Source organism: Cervus elaphus, chromosome 14 (genome assembly GCF_910594005.1).
Source record: "Cervus elaphus chromosome 14, mCerEla1.1, whole genome shotgun sequence".
Lineage (NCBI taxonomy): Eukaryota > Metazoa > Chordata > Mammalia > Artiodactyla > Cervidae > Cervus > Cervus elaphus.
Window position 1 is genome coordinate 66,190,698 of NC_057828.1, and position 23,813 is coordinate 66,214,510.

The 23,813-nt window shown below is 43.6% G+C and overlaps 1 protein-coding gene and 1 long non-coding RNA gene across 6 annotated transcripts in view; one reads left to right on the forward strand and one right to left on the reverse strand.

Moving 5' to 3' along the window:
- The window catches only part of RGL1 (ral guanine nucleotide dissociation stimulator like 1), a 271,120-nt gene that overhangs the window by 127,060 nt on the left and 120,247 nt on the right, over nucleotides 1-23,813 (forward strand). For 3 of the 5 annotated variants that reach the window (XM_043924319.1, XM_043924315.1, XM_043924318.1), the window contains one exon: nucleotides 14,536-14,646. In XM_043924319.1, the coding sequence (XP_043780254.1) occupies nucleotides 14,536-14,646 (111 nt within the window). Of the gene's footprint in view, nucleotides 1-13,340; nucleotides 13,566-14,535; nucleotides 14,647-23,813 lie in introns of those variants that run through there. The other 2 variants (XM_043924316.1, XM_043924317.1) reach the window with 2 other exon arrangements.
- Nucleotides 3,120-13,284, reverse strand: LOC122708161. Its single transcript, XR_006345030.1, has 2 exons — nucleotides 13,131-13,284; nucleotides 3,120-3,498 (listed from the first exon to the last, which is right to left on the reverse strand). It is a non-coding gene; the product is annotated as an uncharacterized LOC122708161 (long non-coding RNA).

Here is a 23,813-nt window from a genome sequence, read left to right on the forward strand (position 1 = left end):
TTTATTTATTTTTGGCTCATGCCAAAAATTCTTCTGCTCAGATTTCTCTCCCCTCTCCTGCTCTGCTTCCTTCAAACCCTTCCCCTCCCACCTAGACATTCTGTTCACCCTTCAAGTCTCCGTCAGGAGGCTCACAGCATTCACCATCTCTAAAGTTGCTTTTTCCTCCCTGGAAAGAGACCTCACTCTTCTTCTGTCTCATTCCCTGGTCAGGGGTCGCACCAGCACCAAGTATTCTCAAGGTAGACTTGCAAGAGGTCCTTCCAGCCAGCCTGTGTCCCCACCCCCAGAGAGGGACCGGACTCTCCTCTGTTTGTGCTCGGATGGCTGGTCTAAGCAGAACAAACTGTAACACTAGCATTCTGATTTGGAGTTTGGAGTCTGTATGGTTTCCTGTTGTTTGCTCTTTAGTCGCTTCAGTCTTGTCCGACTCTTTTTGTGACCCTGTGGACTGTAGCCCACAAGGCTCCTCTGTCCATGAGATTTTCCAGGCAAGGATAGTGGAGCGGGTTGCCATTTCCTCCTCCATGGGGTCGTCCCTACCCAGAGATTGAGCCCGCATCTCCTGGTTGGCAGGCGGGTCCTTCACACTGAGCTGCCAGGGAAGCCCAGGAACTCACAGGCACACCCCTTCCTCTCGCCTGCGGGCTTTGCCTCCCTGACTTGAGACCTGGGACCAGGATGTGCAGTTAGCACCTGATGCATAGCATGTGCTCTGTTAAAGTCCTTAAGATAGTTATTTATTTACCTGACCCTTCCCAGAGAATTATCTGAGGGATTATGGGGTTATAGAAAATAAAACAAAAGCATCCTTCATGTTTCCAAGGGACATGTGTCCAGTTGGTATGCTGTGTTCAGCCATGTCCGACTCTTTGTGACCCTGTGGACTGTAGACCACCAGGTTCCTCCATCCATGGGACTTCCCAGGCAAGAATACTGGAGTGGGTTGCCATTTCCTTTCCTAGGGGATCTTCCTGACTCAGGGATCTAACCCATGTCTCTACTATGTTATACTATTAAGTCAATTAGCGCTACTTCTTTTTCAGGAAAAATGTGTAGTCCCTGCATATTTGGCACATTTGATGAACTAGGCCATGCCTAGGGTTCTATTTGATCTGTGACCCCTCTGAGTCCTGGGCCTGCCCCTGTTCTGCCTCTTCTGCCGGGACTGTTCGCTCTTCCTCCTTCATCCCCTTCTTCTCATACTTCTAAGTCCTTCTCAGCTTTCAGAGCTCACTGTGGGGGTCATTTTCTCTGGGAAGCAACCCCTGAAATCCTGTGGGCTCAGCCTGTGTGCTCCAACAACATCCCTTCTCTCTGCACCTAGCATCCTGTAATGTACATGGTTTGTTCTGGTTCTCCCTCTAATCCATCAGCACCAGGAGGCAGTCACCAGGACTGTCTTGTTGAAAGTTATTTCTGCAGTGCCTAGCACAGTGCCTGATGTAGTGAACACGCAAATATTCATTACACAGGAGCTCATAAATGGGTAAAAGAATCCCTTTGAGAGCCCAGAACAATTTCAGAATCAGAGTACATGAGAGTCAGTCTTAGAATATTATGATCTAGCCTTTGGCTAAGTGACTTTCTACTGATTTCTATTTAACAGGTATATTAATTAGAATGTAGGTCTGGCTACTTGTAACAGAGAGCCAAATTCACAACAATTTAAACACGAAAGACTTCTAATTCTCTCCCACAAAATAGTCCAGAGACAGGCTGTCCAGCACTCTGGAGATGGCAGCTCTGTTCTATGAGATGATAGTCAGAGTCGGGCTTCTGTTTTGATCTGATCTCCACCACCCCAAGACGATGTGCTTCACATGGTTCATGGTCACGACAAAATCCTGGGTGGCCCAGTTTAGTCCTGGAATCCTAGGAACCTGGAACTGATTCTAGGATCTTCTGGACCCTCTTTGGACAGCTAGAGTCTGATACTGATTTATAGGACTAATCATGTTGAGGCATTTCCCTCTGCTTGCCCAACCTTTGCAGGTGGCGAGGACCAAGGACTTAGTTTGAGTTGGGCATGCATGCCAGGAATGCCAGCTGGTCTCCATGCTAAGGTCATGAGCCTTCAGCCAAGGGTGGTGTGGTTTTCTGAGGTACAGGACACACTGACTTCACAGCAAGGCATCCTGACAAGCTACAGGAGAGGAATTCCTTCAAATAACGTTAAATATATCATCTGTTTGGCTATAAGTAAATGTATGTTACTTATTTTGTTCTAACGTTGCCGTATAACTTACAGTTGTATTGTCATTTCTTTACAGTGCCTTTCTGTTGAATTTACGTGATTCTGGAGAGAAATCATGAGATTTTTATGATTAAGGTTCAAGATGAAGGCCAATCTACTCTATCAGTTCTCTCATCCTATAATACATACACACTCACTCAGTTCAGACACACACACACACACCTCACCCAACACCCCACCTCCCACTGCATGCATCCAAAACTCCCCTTTTCCATAACACACACACACACACACACACACACACACACGCACGCACGCACGCACCCATTATCTCTGGATGGAAAGGGAAGAAAAACCAGTATAGGCAGCTTTCTAGAGCATCCGCTATTCTATCTAAAAGAAGTTGAATCAACCAAGGATTATGACTTCTCCCTTTCTCCTGCCCTGAACTGAACACATTTTCATTCTATAGACCTCGCTTCATGTCCTAGACAAAACAGGATTAAGTATGAGTTAGTAGCCGTTGATTCTGCCAGTTTAACAGGGAAATAACAAGAACCAAAGATCTGTCTAAAATTTGTTCCTGGCAAAGGCAATATTTGAGATACTTTCTGATTTTTAAAAAGACATCAAATTGATATATGGCTCACAAGTAACTCTCTAAAACAGTGAGATTTACTTTTCTTTGTGTCTTTCTGTGTGAGTAGTTACCATACTTGCAGCATTTGGGCTAATTATGATGAAAGTTAGATTTCCATCATATATGTTTTTCTTTTCTTTCCACCTTCTCCAAAGTTCTCCTTTAAGGCAGAAACTTTCCATTCTTGGTTTCATCCAAAAGACAAATATTTCTGGGAAAACACCACATTTAAGCTATTCAGCAATTCTGGTGTTATATAACTGACCACACTAGGACTTTCAATTAACTTTGGTTACATTTTATTGAAGCGTGTTCACAGACTAGAATAACTAGTGATAATTAAATTAAAAAAAAACACCTTTTCTTTGTCTTTAAACAGGGAAAATCCTTTTCAAATGTGTGCAGCATCTTGTGATGATGACAGAAAGTAAATCTTTAGTCATTCGAAGTATTCTAAAGTCCATTGACTGTATTCCAAGATTGATTTTAGTGTGTTTGAGAATTTTTAGTGGCAGTAAGCTTTCCTTTCAGCGTTAGCTTCCATAAAACCCAAGCTCTCCCGGTTCCCCTTCCCTCTCTCTCTTGTCTTCTGGTTATTTTTGTTTGGTCATCTTCAGTTGTAGATGCATTTTGAGATTGTTTAGACTCCGCATCTCTTCACCTGAGGGAGAATTACGTGCGTTAGTGATTTCAAACAACTTCCTATGTGTACTAACTTGCAACTCACTTTCTCCATTTCTAGTCTTTATCTTTCCTTCCCATCACTTCACTATCTCTATTTTCTTTCTCTCCAGAACTGAACTGATCATATTTTCACCCACAACAAAATGCCCCTCCCATTTTCTCTTTGTTTTCATGTCTCCACCACGATCCCAGTGTCCCACTCTTTAAAACTTGCAGGTCTTTTTTTTTTCCCCTCTTCATTTCCTTGCAACATGCTGCCTGTCCTCAAGTTGCAACATTTATTTTTCCAGAATATCATTCAGACTCTTTATTTTATTTTTTTAAAATTTATTTATTTTTAATTGGAGGATAATTTCTTTTACAATATTGGGTTGGCTTCTGCCATACATCAACATGAGTCAGCCACAGGTATACATATGTCCCTTCCCTCTTGAGCCTCCCTCCCATCGCCCGCCCCGTCTCACCCCTCTGGTCTGTCACAGAGCACCGGCGTATGATGTATGATGTGTGTATGTATGTGTGTCCCCGCAGCGTACACCAGATTCCCGCTGGCTATCTGCTTTACATACGGTAATGTGCATCAGACTCTTTATTTTAAAACCCTTGTCTCAGCCTAGGTTGATTATTTGGCAAGTATATGACTGTAATAGCTTCCTATCCGATGACCCTACCACTCCACCTTCTTACCTCTAAGCCATCCTTTGGACAAGTATTAGAATCATCTTGTTCACACTCTTACCATTTCAGTTTCCTCTTAAACCAAACCAGGAATCTCCACCAACCAACTTCTTTATTTAAACTTCATTTGCCTGGACTACATTAGCCACTTTTGTAAGCAATTATTATCCTCTGAAGCTTCCATTCTTTCTACTGGAAGACTTCCTTTACTTCCTTCCAGTACATCTTGCTTTTTTTTTTTTCTTCAAAACTAGTGGTAACGAAGCCTTAATAAAAACTGTAATTATCTGCAAGTCCTTTAAGGGCACTCACCACCTGGCCCCTTTTCTCAGCTTCCTCTCTGAGACACATTGCTCAGTACCCTGCTCTCTAAATCTGTACCTGCTAATCTGTGGTTTTGTAAAGTCATTTTTTTTTCCCCTTTATGTTCTTTTTCCGCTTCTACAGTATAAGCAACCTTAAGGTAGAGGTAATATCTCAGATTTATTTATGTTCAGTTCAGTCACTCAGTAGTGTCTGACTCTGCGACTCCATGGACTGCAGCACGGCCAGGCTTCCCTGTCCACCACCAACTCCCGGAGTGTGCTCAAACTCATGTCCATTGAGTCAGTGATGCCATCCAACCATCTCATCCTCTGTCGTCCCCTTCTCCTGCCTTCAATCTTTCCCAGCATCAGGGTCTTTTCCAATGAGTCAGTTCTTCACATCAGGTGGCCCAAGTATTGGAGTTTCAGCTTCAGCATCAGTCCTTCCAATGAATATTCAGGACTGATTTCCTTTAGGATTGACTGGTTTGATCTCCTTGCAGTCTAAGGGGCTCTCAAGAGTCTTCTCCAACACCACAGTTCAAAAGCATCAATTCTTTGGCTCTCAGCTTTCTTTATGGTTCAACTCTCACATCCATACATGACCACTGGATAAACCATAGCTTTGACTAGACAGACCTTTGTTGGCAAAGTAATGTCTCTGCTTTTTAATATGCTGTCTAGGTTGGTCATAGCTTTTCTTCCAAGGAGCAAGTATCTTTTAATTTCATGGCTACAGTCACCATCTGCAGTGATTTTGGAGCCCAAGAAAATTTATACTTATATTTATTTATATTAAATTTATATTTATTTATTCAGCAACAATTACTAAGCACTTGCTGAATTTATAGCATGAATTTATCTATGTATCTCTCTGTTGATAGGTCAGATATTTATTGAGCATCTACCATGTGTTAGGTACTGTGTGAGGTGCTGGAATACAATGATGAGAAAACTGACATTACCTCTGCCTGCACAGAGTTTGGGGGAAATGGATATTTATCAAATAATCACACAATTTGATGAAAAATTACAAATGTGATAGAACTGCAAAGGGAGAAGTTGCCACGAGAGCACATAATAGGGGGATTTAGCCCAAATGGGAGAGGAGAGGAAGGAGGAATGTCCCCCAAAGAGGGAATCACATGAGTAAAGGCTCTGTGATGGTGGGGAGCCAGATATGTTCAAGGCATTGAAAGATGACTGGGGGTGGAGGACTTCCCTGGTGGTCCAGTGGCTAATATTCCATGCTTTTAATGCAGGAAGCCTGTGTTTTTTTCCTGGTCAGGGAACTAGATACCACATGCCACAATGAAGATTGAGGATCCTGCGTGCTGCAACCAGGGCCTGGCACAGCCAAGTAAATAAATAAGAAAGAAAGACTGAGGTCGCTGAGCCCAGAGAGTGTATAGAAAGTGAAGTGGAAGGGGCCAGCCTGGGCAAGACTTTATGGAATATGAAAAGGATTTAGGTTTTTATTCTTAGCAATGGGGAGCTACTAGAGGGATTTAAAACAGATAGCTGGTAGGAATTTTCTGTATGACTCAGGGAACTCAAACTGGGGCTCTGTGACCACCAGGAGGAGTGGGATGGGCTGGGATGTGGGAGGGAGGTTCAAGAGGGAGGGGACATATGTTTACCTATGACTGATTCATGTTGCTATATGGTAGAAACCAGTACAGTATTGTAAAGCAATTATCCTTCAATTAAATATAAATAGAGAAAAAAGAATAGGAGGTGATGGTTTGGTGATTTTAAAAGATTACTCTGATCCCTGCGTGGAGGTAGTTTGAGGTAGGAAAGGACACAAAGTGCAGTATTTTTCTGTGCCATATGGAGACTTAATGTTGCTCACTGACCGACCAGTCTGGTTCTCTGTATCATGAAGTTTTTGCTTCAAGCTGCAAAGTCTTGAGCGACTCAATCTATAGGTCTGATTTTTCATGTAGTCAGTGTCTTGTAGCTTTTGCAACTTGTTGGCTTGACACCATTATCACCATCAACAACCTTAACTGAGTATTAACTATGGTGCCAGATACTGTGCCAAAGACTCATTTAATTCTTACTCTGAGCCAATGAGGAAGGTGTTTATATCCCTGTTTTTTTTACAGACTTAGAGATGAGACCGTGCCTCAGAGAGAACTGGATTGATCAGGACTCAAATCTAGGTGTGTCTGACTACATGTTCTAGCAGCTTTATTTGGGTTTTTGGTACCACTTCAATATATTATGGAAAAAAGAGGTTCCTTTAGCCCTGAAACAAGATATGATTTGGCTCATCGCCCAGTAACTTCTTCCAGAGACTTGGTCAAAACCCATCCTGGCCTCAGGTCACCCATTTTCCATTTTGTAGAATGTTTTGTTATGTATCACAGAGACCTGCCATTATGTCTGAGCTGATTGTTCTATGTTTTGATCTTTTCAACCATGTGAACACATTTCTGGATGTCTTTTACAGAAATCTGTAATTAGATGAGCTTATAATGCTTATTAGCCCAACTTACAAACAGTATTCCAGTAACCAACTTCCTCCTCAGGAAGGCATCATCAACAATTACGAATAACCACCCCCAGCTGGTAAACTATTAGTTGAAAAGCGTTTGTCATCATGGCCAGAGGAGTCTTCTGCCTTTGGCCTGCCATCTGTCAAGTGCTATTTATGCTTCTTCTGTCTCCATTTTCTACCCCCTAAGGCAGCCTCTTCTTTTGGTTGTAGTAGGTCCATCTAAAATTGACTTGTAATTTGCTTGCTTAAATTAAATAACTCCCTAATAACAGAGCATAGAAAAATTTTAACTCCTACCTCATAGTATGTCTGTGATAATTAGTAAAAATAACTCTGGGCCTTCAGAAAATAGTAACAACCCTCTACTGCTTTGAGTGTTTGGAGGACTGGTCATCTTTAACCAAGCATGACTGGTTCCTTACCTTTTGCAAAGCAAGGTTGAAAGTTCAAGCAAAGAGTTGGTGAATGGAGCAACCCCAGTTAGCAGAGCTAGAAACAACCATAGCAGGATGCCTGGCTGATGGTGAAAGGCTGAAGAAGGAAAGTTAATGAGCAACATAGCTTATAAGCCTGAAGACTAGGGGGAAGCATTTCATAGGGATGTTGAGAGGATTAAGTGGTTTACATTTGGACAAACCTTTGATATTGTTGGGGGAAGGAGTTAAGAAGAAGTAAAAGATTTATTTCTTTATGTACCTCACCAAAAGTTTTTTTTTTTTAGGGACCTATAGATAGCTAAGCTTCCTAGGTGGCTCAGTGGTAAAGAATCCTACTGCCAATGCAGGAGATGTGGGTTTGATCCCTGGGTCAGGAAGATCCTCTGGAGAAGGAAATGGCAACCCACTCTAGTATTCTTGCCTGGAGAATCAATCCCATGGACAGAGGAGCCTGGCAGGCAACAGTCTATGAGGTCAAAATGAGTCGGACACGACTGAGCGACTGAGCATGCATGCGTGGAATGCTAAAGGTATATATAGATTGTGAATAAAATGGTGCAAAGTGGCTATTATCAATTCTGTTCAAAAGTGTGAAAAATTTTCAAGCTCATCTGTTTAGGTAAGGGCTTTAGGAAAGCAGAGGCAATATGCACTCAGCAGTCTTAATGTGTGGAAGGAGAATCCTGACCTCTCAATTATTTAGCTTTGTTCACATAGCTGTTGTTATTATTACTGTCGCTGTCTTAGGACTGTTTTCCTCTATACTTTCAACTGGGCGCAGGACATCACAGTCCAGCAGTGAGTTTGAGGACAAAGCCGTGGCCTTCCCCTTTCTATCTTATGCTGATACTGCCATATTTAAGACAAGTTTTTGCCCACTTATTTCCAAGTACAATGTCTATTATACTTGCATTGTTCTGACTCGTCTGTCACACAGTACAATCTATTACCTAAGCAGACATCTAAAGAACATGCAGATTGCAAACCAAATGCAGTAAATGAACACAGAATTACACTAAAGGGAGAGTGTGGGGGTAGGGAGAGAAGAAGATACATTTTTATTCAAGGCCGCCTGTGTTCCAAAAGCACTCTCTCAGGTGCTTTATTTAGCATAGTTTATTCTGTTAGCTACTTTATATAGGATAGTTTATTTAACACTCATGATAGGCATGAGAGGAAATATGAGGACAAGGCTATGAGAAGTGAGGGTCAACTGTAGGTTGAGATATAACAAGTGTCTCATCATTTACCCAGGCACATAAGTATTACTCCATGTCAACCTACATACATAACTATACTGCACAATTTTTATATTTTTCACTTTTTTCTTGCAGCCAGAGATGTAGAGTAAAATCTAGAAAAGCATGATGTCATAGAAGCCAATGACTAAATAAATGAACAAATGGAGTGTATAAACTGTATTTCCATTTCCTGATAGAGTCTCTTAAAGAATCTGCACACAAGCTGCTTATGTTTGCTCTTACCAGTTCTCTATTTATTGGCCCTGAGCAAGAAAAAAATTTTTTTCTTTCTCTCATTTGGGGTTCTTCCATACCTCTTCCCTTTTCCTGTTATATCCTAAGAATCTTCTATTGCTCCTGACTTCTAGTGATCACCAAATATGGTGACATAAAACTATTCCTAGCAACATCCTAATGCCTTAAGAATAGGTATTTTCTGATTTCCTTCCCCTCTCCTCAACTAACAAATTTCAAGTGTACAATACCTGTTAACTATAAACATAATACTGTACAGTAGATCTCTAGCACTTTTTCATCACTGAAGAGCAACTCCTTATTTCCCCCTCCCCTAGCTCCTGGCAACCACCCTTCTACTGTCTGCTTCTACAACTTTGATTAATTGAGATACCGCATGTAAGTGGAATCATGCAGTATTTGTCCTTCTGGACTGGCTTATTTAACTTAGCATAATGGCGTCTAGGTTCATCTGTGTAGTTCAGTTCAGTTCAGTTGCTCAGTCGTGTCCGACTCTTTACAACCCCATGGACTGCAGCATGCCAGGCTTCCCTGTCCATCACCAACTCCCAGAGCTTGCTCAAACTCATGTCCATCGAGTCAGTGATGTCATCCAACCATCTCATCCTCTGTTTTCCCCTTCTCCTCCCGCCTTCAATCTTTCCCAGCATCAGGAATGAGTCAGCTCTTCACAGCAGGTGGCCAAAGTATTGGAGTTTCAGCTTCAGCATCAGTCCTTCCAATGAGTATTCAGCACTGATTTCCTTTAGGATGGACTGGTTGGATCTCCTTGCAGTGCAAGGAGATCTGTGTAGTTGCATATGACAAGATGTCCTTCTTTTTCAAGGCTGAATAATATTCTGTTTATATATATCACATCTTCCTTATCCATTGATGCACCGACGTACATTTACATTGTTTCCACATTTTGGCTATTATACATAGTGCTGCAATGAATGTGGGAGCCCTCAGGTCTCTCTGAGATCTTGATTTAAATTCTTTTGGATAAATACCCAGTATTGAATTGCTGGGTCATATGGTAGTTTTATTCTTAATTTGTTGAAGAACCTCCACATTGTTTTCTGTGAGGACTGTACCAATTAACATTCTCACCAGTAGTGTCCAGGTGTTTCTTTTGCTCCACATCCTGGTCAACAGGTGTGGTTTTGTTTTGTTTTAAGTAATGGCCATCCTAAGAGGTGTGAGGTGATATAATATCTTATTTGGTTTTGATTTGCATTTCCCTGATGATTAGTCATGGTGAGCTTCTTTTCACAGAACTGTTGACCATTTGTACATCTTTGGAGAAATGTGTTTTTTTTAAAGTCCTTTGCCCATTTAAAAATTCAGTTATTATTTTTGCCATTGAGTTATAGGAGTTCCTTATATATTATGGATATTAACTCTTCATCAGATGCTTTCTGCTAATATTTCCTCTCATACTATAGGTTGCATTTTCACTGTTTCCTTTGCTGTGTGGACGTATTTTAGTTTGATGTAGTCTCACATGTCTATTTTTGATTTTGTTGCCTCTGGTTTTGGTGTCATAGCCATGAAATCATTGCAAACACCAATGTTATCAAGCTTTTCCCTTATGTAGTCTTCTATGAATTTTATAGTTTCAGGTCTTCTGCCTAAGTCTTTAATTAATTTTGAGTTGATTTTTGTGTATGATGTTAGATGTGTTCAATTTCATTCTTTTACATGTGAATATCCAGTTTTCCCAGCACTATTTGTTGAAACTTATCAGAACTAACAAATGAATCGAGTAAAGTTGCAGGATATAAAATTAATACATGAAAATCAGTTGCGTTTCTATACATTAATGATGAACAGTCTGAAAATGAAATTAAGGAAACAGTCCCACTTAAAAAAGCATTGAAAAGAATAAAATGCCTAGGAATAAACTTAACCAAGGAGATGAAAGGTGAAAAGTACAAAACACTGCTGATATCCTTTAAACAAAACTTGACTTGTTCTTTTAGGACTATATAAGGTCATAGGTAGATTAATCTAGTAAATAAATTCAAACTTAGTTATAAATGGTTTACTGAGTTATCCTCCCCAGATACTGATCAGGAGTATTTTAACCCAAAAGTATGTAATAAGGTAATACTGGCTGAGCTGCCTGCAGGTGGAATATTTTAAAATAAATATTTAAAAATTGTAAACTGCAACACTTGGGTATCCTGTCTAGCAGAAAACCAGCCTTTTTTTGAGGATTAACATTTGGACAAAATCATGTACATTATTGGGTATAAATACAAGTAGTTATTCTTGGGAAATCTCTTTGAAATTGTTTAGTAAGAAGACATCATTTTAGATTTCTGCACATTGCACACATATAACTTTTCAGTGAGTCTGGGAAAATGCAGTTTGGGAGGAAGTGTGATAATAAGGGAATGGAGCGTTTTTGATCATGTCCTAGGTGAGTTGTATACATATTCCATTTAATTCTTTTTCAGACTCTATGAGGTAGATGTTCGTCCCATTTTGCTATTGTTCTGGTTTAGTCACTAAGTCCTGTCCAACTCTTTTGTGACCCCATGGACTGTACCACCAGGCTCCTCTGTCCATGAGATTTCCCAGGTAAGCATACTGGAGTGGGTTGCCACTTCCTCCTCTAGGGGATCTTCCTGACCCAGGGATCGAACCCATGTCTCCTGCATCAGCAGGCAGATTCTTTACCAGGGCCATCAGGGAAGCCCTTGTCCCATTTTACAGATGAGGAAATGAAAGCCCAGGGAAGTAGCACCCAAGTTCACTCTTAATGTAAAACCAGGATTTGAAGCTGCATCTGCTGGAAGCCTATTTTCTCCTTACTCATCAGGTAGCCTGCCAGGGAGTTGGTGGAGAGGAGGCTGATGAGATCTGAAACTTGACTGGAGCCTTGTGAGTTATAAGCTGTCCTGTCCAAGAAGGCTTCCTGGGAGGGGCAAGTTTGAAGAAATTTCTTAATATCCCTGAACTAGAAAACATTTAAGGAGTCATCTCCAAATTCACAGCCAAAAATCAGGTTAAAGTAGTTGTGAAATTAATCTGATGGGTTGTTTAACTGCCCCCAGGTGTATCTTGTGTTCTTCGAGATCACCGAATAGGGGTGGGCCTGGAGTGGCTTAAGAGGCAGATGGTAGGTCTTCCACAGCATTTTCCTCTGGACACTGGGGACACTATGCTGGTGGTCACTGAAAGGTCTAGTTTACGTGGTTTGGTAAAAATAGAAATAATCAAAGTTCAATAAAAAGAGCATCCCTTCTGTCCAATAGATTCTGGTTGTTTGCAGGGAACTTTGCCGAGTGACTTCGAGAAGTTCGGAAGTGTCCAAAGATCTTGTTATTTTTCCTGGATGCACCCTCACTGACATTTATTTTGCTCTCCTGGGAAGAGCAGTATACTGGGATCTCTAGCTTTTCAGTTCATAATATATTTCTCATTAACCAAAGCCCAGCCTTATGCCTTAGCATGGCAGTTAGTGAGAGGCCTTTCTTTTAAAAAAAATTTAAAGGCGATTAAATTCATTTAGGGGAGAACAGTATACAAGACATGAGCTCTAAACTTTTTTGTGTGTGCAATTGGCATGGAATTCTGTCATGTGACAATGTTTGATTATATTATCATCTGGAATTTCGCTGTTGATTTACTTTCCGTTAGGACAAAACTCCCTCCGGCAGTGTCCTCTGAATGGCTCTCTCCCCGAGGTTATCATCCCACTGTGTCCCTACAGTACAGACAACTCAACCCATGGTGACGACTCACAGAGACTCAGGGAACCTCCCGGGCCGCCGGTGGCCCCATTTGCACGCTGTCAGTCTCAGCAAAACCGTCCCCTGCTTTGTCCCTTTGCCTCCCACAGCGGCCAGTTACAGTTGATGAGCCTTAAACTATGGGGGGTAGAAAGACGTCCAGAGCCATTTCCTGTTGGTGGTGTGCTGATTCAGGACGAGCGCAACCCTGGGGTGTGGGTTTTGGAATACCCTCTGACCAATTTCTGGGTTTTTTTGTTTTTGGTCCTTATGAAAAACTTCCTGGCTTCTAGCACTGCCGTTCTCACTGGGGTCGCCCTGATTGAATCTAATTCCATAAGTAACAAGCAGATAACAGACGTTTATCCGACCCCCTCCTCCCATCCCTTTTTGCACCTCCTCCCCCTTTATTTCTTTGAGCGAAGGAAGGAGAGACACGCTTAGATCCCCATACCGCACCCGGACCTTTTGGGGGCACCTGGTGGCCAATCAGGAAAACCTGATCCACGGGAAAGGGTGGCTGGCTGCCGATCACCTTCAGAGCTGGAGAAATCACGGCGTGCTAACTTTATCCGCGGGATTTCAGAAAGGGAGAGTGTGCTCCCGAGCACAAACAGGAAAGCCTGACATCACGGAGCGGCGGGGTGGCGTGGGGAGGAGTCTGCGGCGCCCTCGCTCGCCGGCTCGCTGGCCGCGCTCCCTTTGTGGCCGAGTCGCGCGCACCGGCGGCGGCGGGCGCGTGTCTGTGCTCCGTGCGCGGCGGGCGCGCGGGGCCGGGGCTTGGAGGCGCCGCGGCGGAGCCGCGCGGGGATCGCGTTCGCCTGGGAGCGGGGCGCATCATGCCGCGTCCACACACCGGAGAGAAAACTGAGAATGAAATTGCTTTGGCAAGCTAAAATGGTAACGAGAACTCTCTGCCTTCTCCCGACGCTGCTCTGGTGGGGAATCTTCTCCCGCTTTCTCTGGGCGGGTTTTGGACTCCCTCGGACTCCCTCGGATGGGGAGCCATCCGATCCCAGACTTGGGAGCTCAGAGCTTTCTCTCTCGGCTTTCTCCGCCTTCCTCTCTGCGTGTCTTCTCCCTTTAAACTATACTTATTTTTCTCAGCAGTTGCTTTTGGTGTATCTGGGCTGATGTATGTCAGCAAAGGAAAACTTTTCAGGCAAGAGGTCTGTGAGTCTGGGTGAACCGCGGAGCGCCTCTGAGTCCCAGCGGCTCTTTAAACACAAACTTCAAGTTTAGAGAAACCCAGGGGGTCGCTGCACACAGCCGTTGTGTTGCTTTTTTCTGCACTTGCCAGGTTATTTGACGGAAATAAAAATTTTTCCCCTCCCGCTAACTTTCTGGGTTCCCAAACAATAAGAGGAGAAAAAAGACTTGCGAAGTATTTCGTTCCAAAGGAGCGAGCACTCAGCATTTTAAACACTTGTTTGTGGCAGAGTTTAAAATGCAGTTTGCTCCAAGAACTGAGCCACTTATAAAGAGACAAACTTTTTCTGCCAGTGAATTCTTTTTCCTTTCATTTAAGGAGGAAAAGTGAGCCAGGACTAAACTTCAGTTTCTTTAAGAAAGAAAAAAAAAGACTTTAGAAAGCTATTTAAGATACGTGAAGGAGTCTAGGAAAAATAAAAGGAAAAGCCCTGGGCTCTTGATAGCATAGGAAAGGGCTGGGGGGCCAAGAAAATCTCAGCATTCCCTCTATCACAGTATGTCTTATGTTGCTCTGATTGTAATATTTATTTTGAACAGCCCATCTTATGCCCTGAGTGCTGGTGTAAGCAGCAAAACAGCTGGGATAGATTGTGGTTAGTGGAGAGGGGGAAAAAAAAACAAACAAATTTTTCTTTTTCTTTGTCCTGTCTCCTGGCAGAGCTCGATTCAGGACTGGGGTGAAGAGGTAGAGGAAGGAGCTGTTTACCATGTCACCCTCAAGAGAGTCCAGATTCAACAGGCTGCCAATAAAGGAGCGAGATGGCTCGGGGTGAGTAAAGCTGGGGAGACTGTGAGCCTTGGACTTGCAGGGCCTCTTGTTCTGTGAATATCATTATTATTTAGCAGAGGCAGGTTTTTTTTTTTTTTTCTCCATTTCTTCTCTTTTGGCCTTAAAAAGGAAACTGCCAATGACCAAGTGTTTGCACTAGCCATACCGGTCTGTTTTTGTACTTATTCTTTTCCGAAGCGTCTCCCTTAGGTTTGTCAATAATTCAGAACGTCTTAGAGACATCTTGAGGTATTTGGCAAATGGAGTGAGGGCGGGGTGGCAGAAAGTAACGTAGAGTAACAGGACCAGAAGATAGCACCGCGTCACCCACTGGCATCCTTTTCTCTCCGTCTCCCCCGCTTTTGATCCTGACAGCCCTTCTCCCGCTCCTGTTCTTGTACCAAGTACCCAGAATGCTCAGGGGCGCTGAGACTCCAAATCGGCCTCCTATGGGGGGCGGCGCGTTTCCCATGGTTACATCCTTTGCACGGTACTTAGTGTCCACCTCTTCATGTGTCCAGTGTGTGGAGGGCTGGGGCTTTGGAGAAGCACTGCTTCCATAAACAACATTTTTGCCCCCTGCTGAGATTTTAAAGTATTGGGTGAGATCATGTGAGTTATTCATTATCTCCTAATGGATCCTTCAGCATATCCCAACCAAAGGGGGATGTGGGAAGCCTGGGCAGACATCATCATGTGGAAGAACGAAGGAGTTCTTCATCTGGAGGTAGAAGGAATCCTCCGAGAACAGTGAGAGGTGATACAGAGAGCCTTGAGCGGTAAGCGAACAGAGAGGTTGGAGTGTGGTTCCCCCGGGCCTTATTCTGGTCATACTCAGGCTTCACAGCTGATGGGCTTGAGAACAGTGAAGATTATGCACCAGCATCCAATCTCTAATATCTTTGGGTTTCAGAAAATTCAGGTTGTTTTTTTAAATTTTTTTTTTTTTTTTTATTTGAGCAGCAGTCAAAGGTCAGGTGCGAAAGAGGACAGGAAACAAAACTGCCCAGGGCTTTAAGACTAGAGGCAGCACGTGACTTGCAATTCCTGGAGTTTAAGGCAGGATGGCCAGCAACAATGACTTCCTCTTCCGTGGGTCTCCTGGGCTGCTGACACAGGCATTCATTGCTTTGGGCTTCCCCAGCTGCTTCAAGTCAGGCTGCGTATTTGGGGTTGAAGTACCACCCTCTAGGGCAGTCAGTTGTTAGTTGCATCTGTAGGTATGGCCTAGAAAGGCAGGAGCCTTTCCTTTGAAAGCCTGAGGTCTTCACTTATTAAGCAGGTACCTTACTCGGAATATGATTTTGAAATTAATTAGGTGTATCACCAGCAGACCTGATAGGAAAAGCAGAACTAGAGTTCTGACAAGTCATCACTTTATTTTTGGTGGTTGCGTGTATTGCATTTTATTTAAATGCAGTATTGATGTGGTTTGGCCCAAGTATTTCAAAATGATTCACAAGCTTCTGAAGCAGCTGCCTTCAAAAGGGTTATTACATTTTCTGATGCCAGGTTGTTCCTCTCTTTATAATGAGACTGATGTTGCTTGGACGACAGCTTTAGTTTTTGGCCAAACACAATAGCCGTGAATGAGTAAGTCACGGGAAAATGGACAGGTTAACTCTGTAGGTCCCAAACACAACGAGTTATGGTTCATTTAGATGTCCCCAGTTATTTGGTAATTCTCACTGACCATTGTGTTCCCGGGATTTCTCTTCTCTCCACCCCCTCCCAGAGTCCTCACATTTATGCACAGTTCGGAGTTGGTTCATCCCGGATTTAGCAGTAGAACTAAAATACCAAGAGGGAAATATGTGAAAAGATTGCTTCTAGTTGATGGAGGGATTTGTCCCCTCCTCCCATTTCAACAAAGTATGATTTGCTATGACCACCCCTCGTGCTCAGGAACCAGTTCTAGGAACTCTCCCACCCCAATCCCCCTTGTTTTCTTATCTTCGGTGTCCTGTTGGGAAGCACTGTTTTTGTCCTTGGAAATTCCAGACTTAATTAAATGTGACTCAACCAATTGAGCCATAGCAATTACAAAGCTTTTCTCTTTAGGCCTGTGAGTGGCTTCTCTATACTTGTTTTTCCAGTCACCCTTTCAGAATTCTTCAGAGCAACCAGTTTTATTTATTGACTTATTATTGACCTATAGCTGATGTGCACTCTGGTGTTAGTGGTCCCGTATGCTACATGATGATTTGACATTTGCACGCATTTATGAAATGATCACCATGATAATCCTAGTAAGCCTTTGTCCCCATACAAAGTCACCGTGATATTATCGACCGTATTCCTCACGTCAAAGCAACTGGGTTTATAGTGAACCAGAGATGGAGGTGAGGTGAGCTCATGTCAAAATATGACAATGGTTCATGAGGAAAGGTGGAGTTGTGATTATCTCTTTCCACATGAGGAAACTAAAGTTGAGAGAAGTTAAATTGCTTGCCGGGGTCACACAGCTAGGAAGTGGTAGAGGCTGGATTTGAACCCAAATGTTTAGTTCCTTGCTGTTGGGAGCTGCCTGGGACCTGAAGGCTGCTTCCATAGTAGTGGAAGAAACATTGACTCAGAAGAACAAGGATGCTTATAATATACTTTCCGCCTATGTATTACCTGGTTCAAGACTCAAGACATATGGCTTTCTTTTCTTTATGCTTTGAGTGATAACTTGAGCTGCAAATTGAGATATTTGCTGTGAAGATGTGTTTCTTGTTGATAAGCTCTCCATGTTGGATGTGTAAAGTGTGGGGCACCAAAGACGTGCGAGTTTATGTAGCACCTGAGGCGGGGTACAACTCTCTTTACAAGTCTATAAGGCTAATTAGGAAAACCTAAGTGACTGAGTGGGCTTCCCAGGAATCTGCCTGCCAATGCAGGAGACGTGGGTTTGATCCCTGGTCTGGGAAGATCCCCTGGAGAAGGAAATGGCAACCCACTCCAATATTCTTGGCTGGGAAATCCCATGTAGAGCCTGGCGGGCAACAGTCCACAGGGTCTCCTAAAGAGGCTACAGTCCACGGGGTCTCAGAAGAGTTGGAGACGACTTAGCGTCCCAACCACAACAACAAAGTGACTGAGTGTAGTTTTTGTAGTTTCTAGTACTCTGATCACAAAACAGAATTACAATCCAATTTGGGAAGGATAAAAAAAAAATTACACATCCTCAGATGTGAAGTATCATACAATCCAAAACGTTGAGGACATTCTTTGTTTTGTTTGTGAAATGTTGTGTTCAGTTGCTCTTTTGAAGTAACACTCTGTCTTCAGTTGTAAGTATATAGTCAGCTATGGCCCAGGCTGGATTTAGGTGCATGCAGCTGCAACTTTGCTCACTGACAGTGAAGTTATGCCGGGCAACTTTGAAAAACCAAATATTATTGAAATACTGATCCAATTTTCTCTTTACAGTAACATCTTAGGCTGGGATAATTTTCCCCAGCTATAACCCTCAAAGAAAAATGGTTCTGATTATGTCAGAGAATCATAAAATCTCAGGGCTGGAAGAGACATTAAAAATAATGTATCCAACTGTTCGATTAAGCTTATAGAAAAATTTCCAGTAATTTTTGGAAGAGCAAATAGTGAAAAGTTATTATTCTACTTTGGTCCCAGTGTCATGGTCATACATTAACAATGAAATGTAGAAACAATTTAGGAAAACATCAGTATTCTCTGGAAGCAGGAAATGTCTCACTTTAGGAGGAATATTTAGATGGACCGAGGAAAGGGAACCACTGTTAGGGGAAGGGCTTCAGTGTCCAGAGCCCATTTTGCTGTCTTCAGACTATGGCAGGCTCAGGGTCCAGAGAAATCTGTCAAACCCAAGGTTATCTCAGAGTGGGGATATTTGTTTCACAAGCAGGATTGGAAGAGTGCGGTCACCTCTGCAAGGTCTGTGGGGAGTGGAATGGTCAGCAGATAGTCACATGGCTTTTCTCGGTTCTGGGCTTCTGTGGCCCGTGTGTGGGGCCCCAGTGCCTCCCTGCCCTTCGGCCCATGTTTATCACACTGTCTCCCACAGAGGCCCTTGTTGGCTTGAATTGAAATATTTGATAGCTGGGAGGCTGGTAAAGAGAATGAAATGGGACAGGAGAAAACAGAATGCCTCTAGAAATAAAAGGAACTAGAACTCTGTTCTCGTTGCTCGTGGGTTGTATGAGTGCAGTGGGGAGGTAAGCACTCGTCAGGCTGGGTGGAGACGTTGGCCTCAGCTTGAGTAGACTGTTGGGGTTGAGTCTACCTGGGGTTTCTGTGGCCCTGCTTTAAATGGCATACAGTTCTTTGCATTTTCAGCTCACTTCACCTCTGGGAAGCTCCTCTGATCTCCCTGGCCTGGAGGACGTGCCGTTTCTGCGTGTCTCAGAGGCATTGTTTATCTCTCTATCATGTATTTACCTCTCTCTGCTGTAACTGTTTGTTTGTATTTCCCATTAGACTCTAAGCCCCGTGAAGTGGGAACTGTGACCATCTAGTTGGCAGAAACTCAGTATTTGTTGAATGAATGGATCAAGCTTCATGCCTTCTGGGGAGGCAGATATTATCTTGATAAATATGAAGGTATCGTTTGCTCCTGATTTAAAACCAAATTAGCATGAAGATGTTAGCTTACAAAGAAGAGGGGTGCATGGGCGTGAGAAAAACTAATTAGCTATGATTACAGCTGTCTTACTTCCTTCCTATAACAAAGCAGGGCCCAAACAAAGATAGTGGTTATTCATTTTAACAACAACAAAAAAAAACATGGCAGTGAATTAACTTGCCTTTTAAAGCCCAGAGGTCCAATTGTATTGAGTGTTGAAGAAAGAAAGGCAATGCACAAGTTAGAAAGTGTTGGCAAACATTACCATCATGTGTGGTCATATGGTCGGAGGGCTCAGGAGCAGGGTTTTAGAATTTTAAGGAGATAAGCCTTAGAGAGGCCCTCAGTTTATAGTTTGTCATCCTTGTTTTCATCTAGGAAAACAGGCCCTTGGGTTGCCTTATTTTGATATATCAGAATGTTTAATTTAAGCTTTAGAAAGTAAATTCCAAAATTTAGCAACCATCTGTAAAAGAACCAACTGGTATTTTTCATTTTGACCATGGGAACTTGTTTCTAAAATAATCCAATATTACGGCATGTGGACACCCCCCATCAAGAAGATATGGTAAATTTCAGTTGCCTGAGCTATTGTTGTTACCTTGAGTCCTTTCACTGCTTTCAGAATCTTCTGGGGTCTGTGTAAGGAGTATTTAGCACGTAAGCCAAGAATATCCATTTCAGTTCAGCAATTCTGGGGACAGTCAGTCAAGTTCAAGATACATGTCTGTCCCCAGCAAATAAATAACAGTGTAGTCATGAGGCCATTAACTCCTTTGCTTACAGTATACGTGCGGGCTCAGTTGTGTCCGACTCTTTGTGACCCCTTGGACCATAGCCCGCCAGGCTCCTCTGTGCATAGGTTATCCTGGTAAGAATACTGGAGTGGGTTGCCATTTCCTCCTCCAGAGGATCTTCCTGACCCAGGGATGAACCTGCGTCTCCTCCATCTGCTGCATTGACAGGCAGATTCTTGACCACTCTGCCACCTGGGAAGCCCCATAGTATATGTGCTGTTAAATTAACGTTGTAAACATATTTCATTCTTATTTCTGTCAAATTTTAAAGAAAAATTTCCTGGGGTTTTAAATTTAGCACGGAAAGAAGAGCAGTAAAGTCAGTACCCCGCCTTTTCCCTTTAGCTCTTAGCTTGGATTCTCCACTGCCCCATCCCACTTATTTTGGTTTCCTTTGTCCATGGCATGCATATCCTTGTATGTATCCCCTTTCCACATAGTCAGAATCCTGTAGTGACTGACCTCTACACATTTTGCACTAAAATATGCAGTAGTAGGCTAAAATAAATAGAATGTTTAAATTTCTACCCAAATAGACTTTTTAACAGGAAAGAAAAAAAAAGATGTCTGTGAACGGACCAAGGCAAGGACTGGTGAAATGGGGGAAGATAGGGAATGTAGCCTTGTTCCATGAGAGACGCTCAGCAGGCTCATGTCTGGGTTGCTGACGGGTGTGGCTGTCCCCACAGAGTTGATCTGGAATCTGGAGTCTGGGCAGTTTCTGGGTTGTTTGCTAGTGAAACACCCACTGTGAACTCCCTCGCTGCTGTTGCCGCTGTGCGCTTCTGTCATCTGCATTGGAGTCTGCTAACCTCCCCTTTCATAGGATCCATTGATTCACTAACGGCCTACTTTATGCCAGACGCCCCATTAAACCTTGGGAATCCAAAGTGATACAAGACACACTCCTTAATCTTCAGGAGATTTCAGGTAGTAAGGGAGACAGAAACGTAAGCTAATTACCATGTATTGTGGTCAGTGTGACCAGTGCTGTGTAAGACATCTGCATTGGGTGTTAGGGGAGCCGAGAAGGGTGGTGTGTAGATCAGATGGGTGTGGGCACTCCTGGAAGGCTGCATGGAAGAAGGGTCCTTTCGTGGTGAGTTGATGGATGATTAGGAGTTAGGTGAGGATGTGGGGGGCCCTGGAGGCAGGCATTCCAGCCAGAGAGCACAGTGTGGGAGAAAGCGTGGGGGCCAGAGATGAGAGCCCCGTGTGAGGCTCAGCCTGGGGAAGAGGGAGGGGCACCTGGGCGGGCAGTGATGGGAAAGGTCCCCAGAGAGCAGGGCTGGAGCCAGGTCTGTGCTGAGCTGTGGAATTTGTCTGGTCCTGAGCACTGGGTTGTCATCACTGAAGGGCTTTCGGCAGAGTGACTGGGTCAGATTTACATTTTAGAGAGATGACTGACAGTTGAGGGGTGGACGCCAGGGGAAGGGAGCTGAAGTGGTCATGACCTGAGGAAAGAGATAAGGACCTGGGTGAAACTGGGGCAGTGGAGCCAAGAGGGTGGGAAGTATAGGAAGGACTGATGCTGAAGCTGAAACGCCAATACTTTGGCCCCCTGGTGCGAAGAGTTGACTCATTGGAAAAGACCCTGATGCTGGGAAAGATTGAAGGCAGGAAGATAAGGGGATGACAGAGGATGAGATGGTTGGATAGCATCACCGACTCAATGGGCATGAGTTTGAGCAAACTCTGGGAGTTGGTGATGGACAGGGAGGCCTGGCGTGCTGCAGTCCATGTGGTCGGACACGACTGAGCGACTGAACTGAACTGAAGCATAGGGAGAGTGGGGGGAGGAGAGACTGACTTCCAGAGTTTTGAGTAAACTCTGGAAGTTGGTGATGGACAGGGGAGGCCTGGCAGGCGTGGATCTTAGCCACCTGGGGGTCAGAGAGCAGGTCAGAAGCCTTCTGGCTTTCTGGGGTCAGCGGCACCCTCTTCTCATTGGATGAAATGTCCCAGGGACTTCAAGGCAGGCTTGCTCCATGTAAACACTAGCAAATGTCCTGTCGGCACGGCCCGAAGACCAGACCCAGGCGTGCCTGCTGTGTCTTGTCCAGAGGCGCAGTCTCGGATCTGGCTTATGAACGGGGGGCAGCAGGCTCTGCTTGTTTCTCAGATTCCAGAGTACTTTGAAGAGCTTGTGGTTTCTGTGTGTTTTTTTTTTCCCCTTTCTAAAGTCTTCTGTTTCCTTACAAACTAAACAGATTGAATCTGTAGGCCACAGAGAGAGAATAAATATGGAACCCACAGGACTGTGATTACAGAGTTGTATTTTAGACAACGGCAGTTAAAGTTATAATTGTGTTGTTAGAGACACAAGAAATTTTATGGTTAGGTGTTCTGGTCTCTTTCTTTACCCCTGCTTGATGTCTTTAAACTCTTTCTATTTATTCTGGCTGTTGGCATGGCCACTCTCAGGCTCAGTCTGATTGCTGACTCCACTCATACCAAAGAAGAAATTTGGTAAGATCTAATGCTTCCTTTTGGGGCTTCCCTGGTGGCTCAGACTGTAAAGGATCTGCCTGCAATGAAGGCAACCTGGGTTTGATCCCTGGGTAAGGAAGATCCCCTGGCGAAGGGAGTGGCAACCCACTCCAGTATTCTTGCCTAGGAAATCCCATGGACAGACGAGCCTGGCGGGCTACAGTCCATGGGGTCACAAAAGAGATGGACATGACTGAGCGACTAAACAGTGCTTCCTTAGTTTGCCGCCTACCACAGTCCCAATCTTTCTCTCTTATACACATGCACAGACACACACACGCTGTAAATTGAAATGTCTTTCGGTATTGTATTTTCTTAGGATTTGGTACGTCTTTCTAATGTCATTTCATGACCTCTTCTATATAACTGATCAAAGCCTGACTTTGGCGTCTTTCGCTTGGTTTCTCTTGTGTCATTCTTGTGGTTGATTAGGTTTCTTCTATTTAGGAACTGTCCTCAGTTTAAAAAGGATATAAATGAGAGGAGGAGGGAATAAAGGTAGGAAGAGATTACATTAGGTGGAAGATACCTCCTTGGATAAAATCCCGCTAGTCTTGTGCAGAGAGAGAGAGAGGCATGTCTTTTACTGCTCATCCTTTGGGCTTAACACCGTAGGAATACCTGGGCCTTTTCACCAGTGCAGCTGTGTACTGTATTCCGATGAATGGGGTTTTTGCGTGGCTTGGTTCCTCAAAGCCGTCTTTATGTCATGCTGTGTATGCCTGACTTCTGAGGATAATGATGGTGGTGACTGGGAGTGGGATGGTGTGTTGGTGGTGGTTCTGTATATCCTTCCACCCTCACAGAATCATTACCCTACATTTTCTAGAGTTTAATTGCTTGTACCATCTGTGGTCCATTCATTTGAATTCATTTCCACACAGTTAATCTCATCCCATGTACACTCCTCCAGACAGTCTTTGTTTGTTTGCTCTTTTCAGCAAGGAATTGAGCAATTTAACTTTCCCCCCTTTGTTTCATTTCCTGCTGATTTTAGTACCCTTCCTCATCTTTTATAAAAGCAAAGCCAAGGCTGGGTCCTGTCCAGCTTCATCATTCTAAAGACAATCTGAAGGCCACAGACAAACTGTTTCTGCTAAAAGTAGGATGTCTTTGGTCAGTAACATCAACTGAGGCTCTTGGCAACTCTCTTGGAAGCAACTGTTCCTTAGACAGATGCCGTTCTCCTGCCCGTGACTTCTGTCACTGCTGGTGACAGAGCTAGAAATCTGTGGACGATTTCTAACAAAAGTGCATGTAATGGATGTAGGTAAAAATAATTGAAACTAGATTTG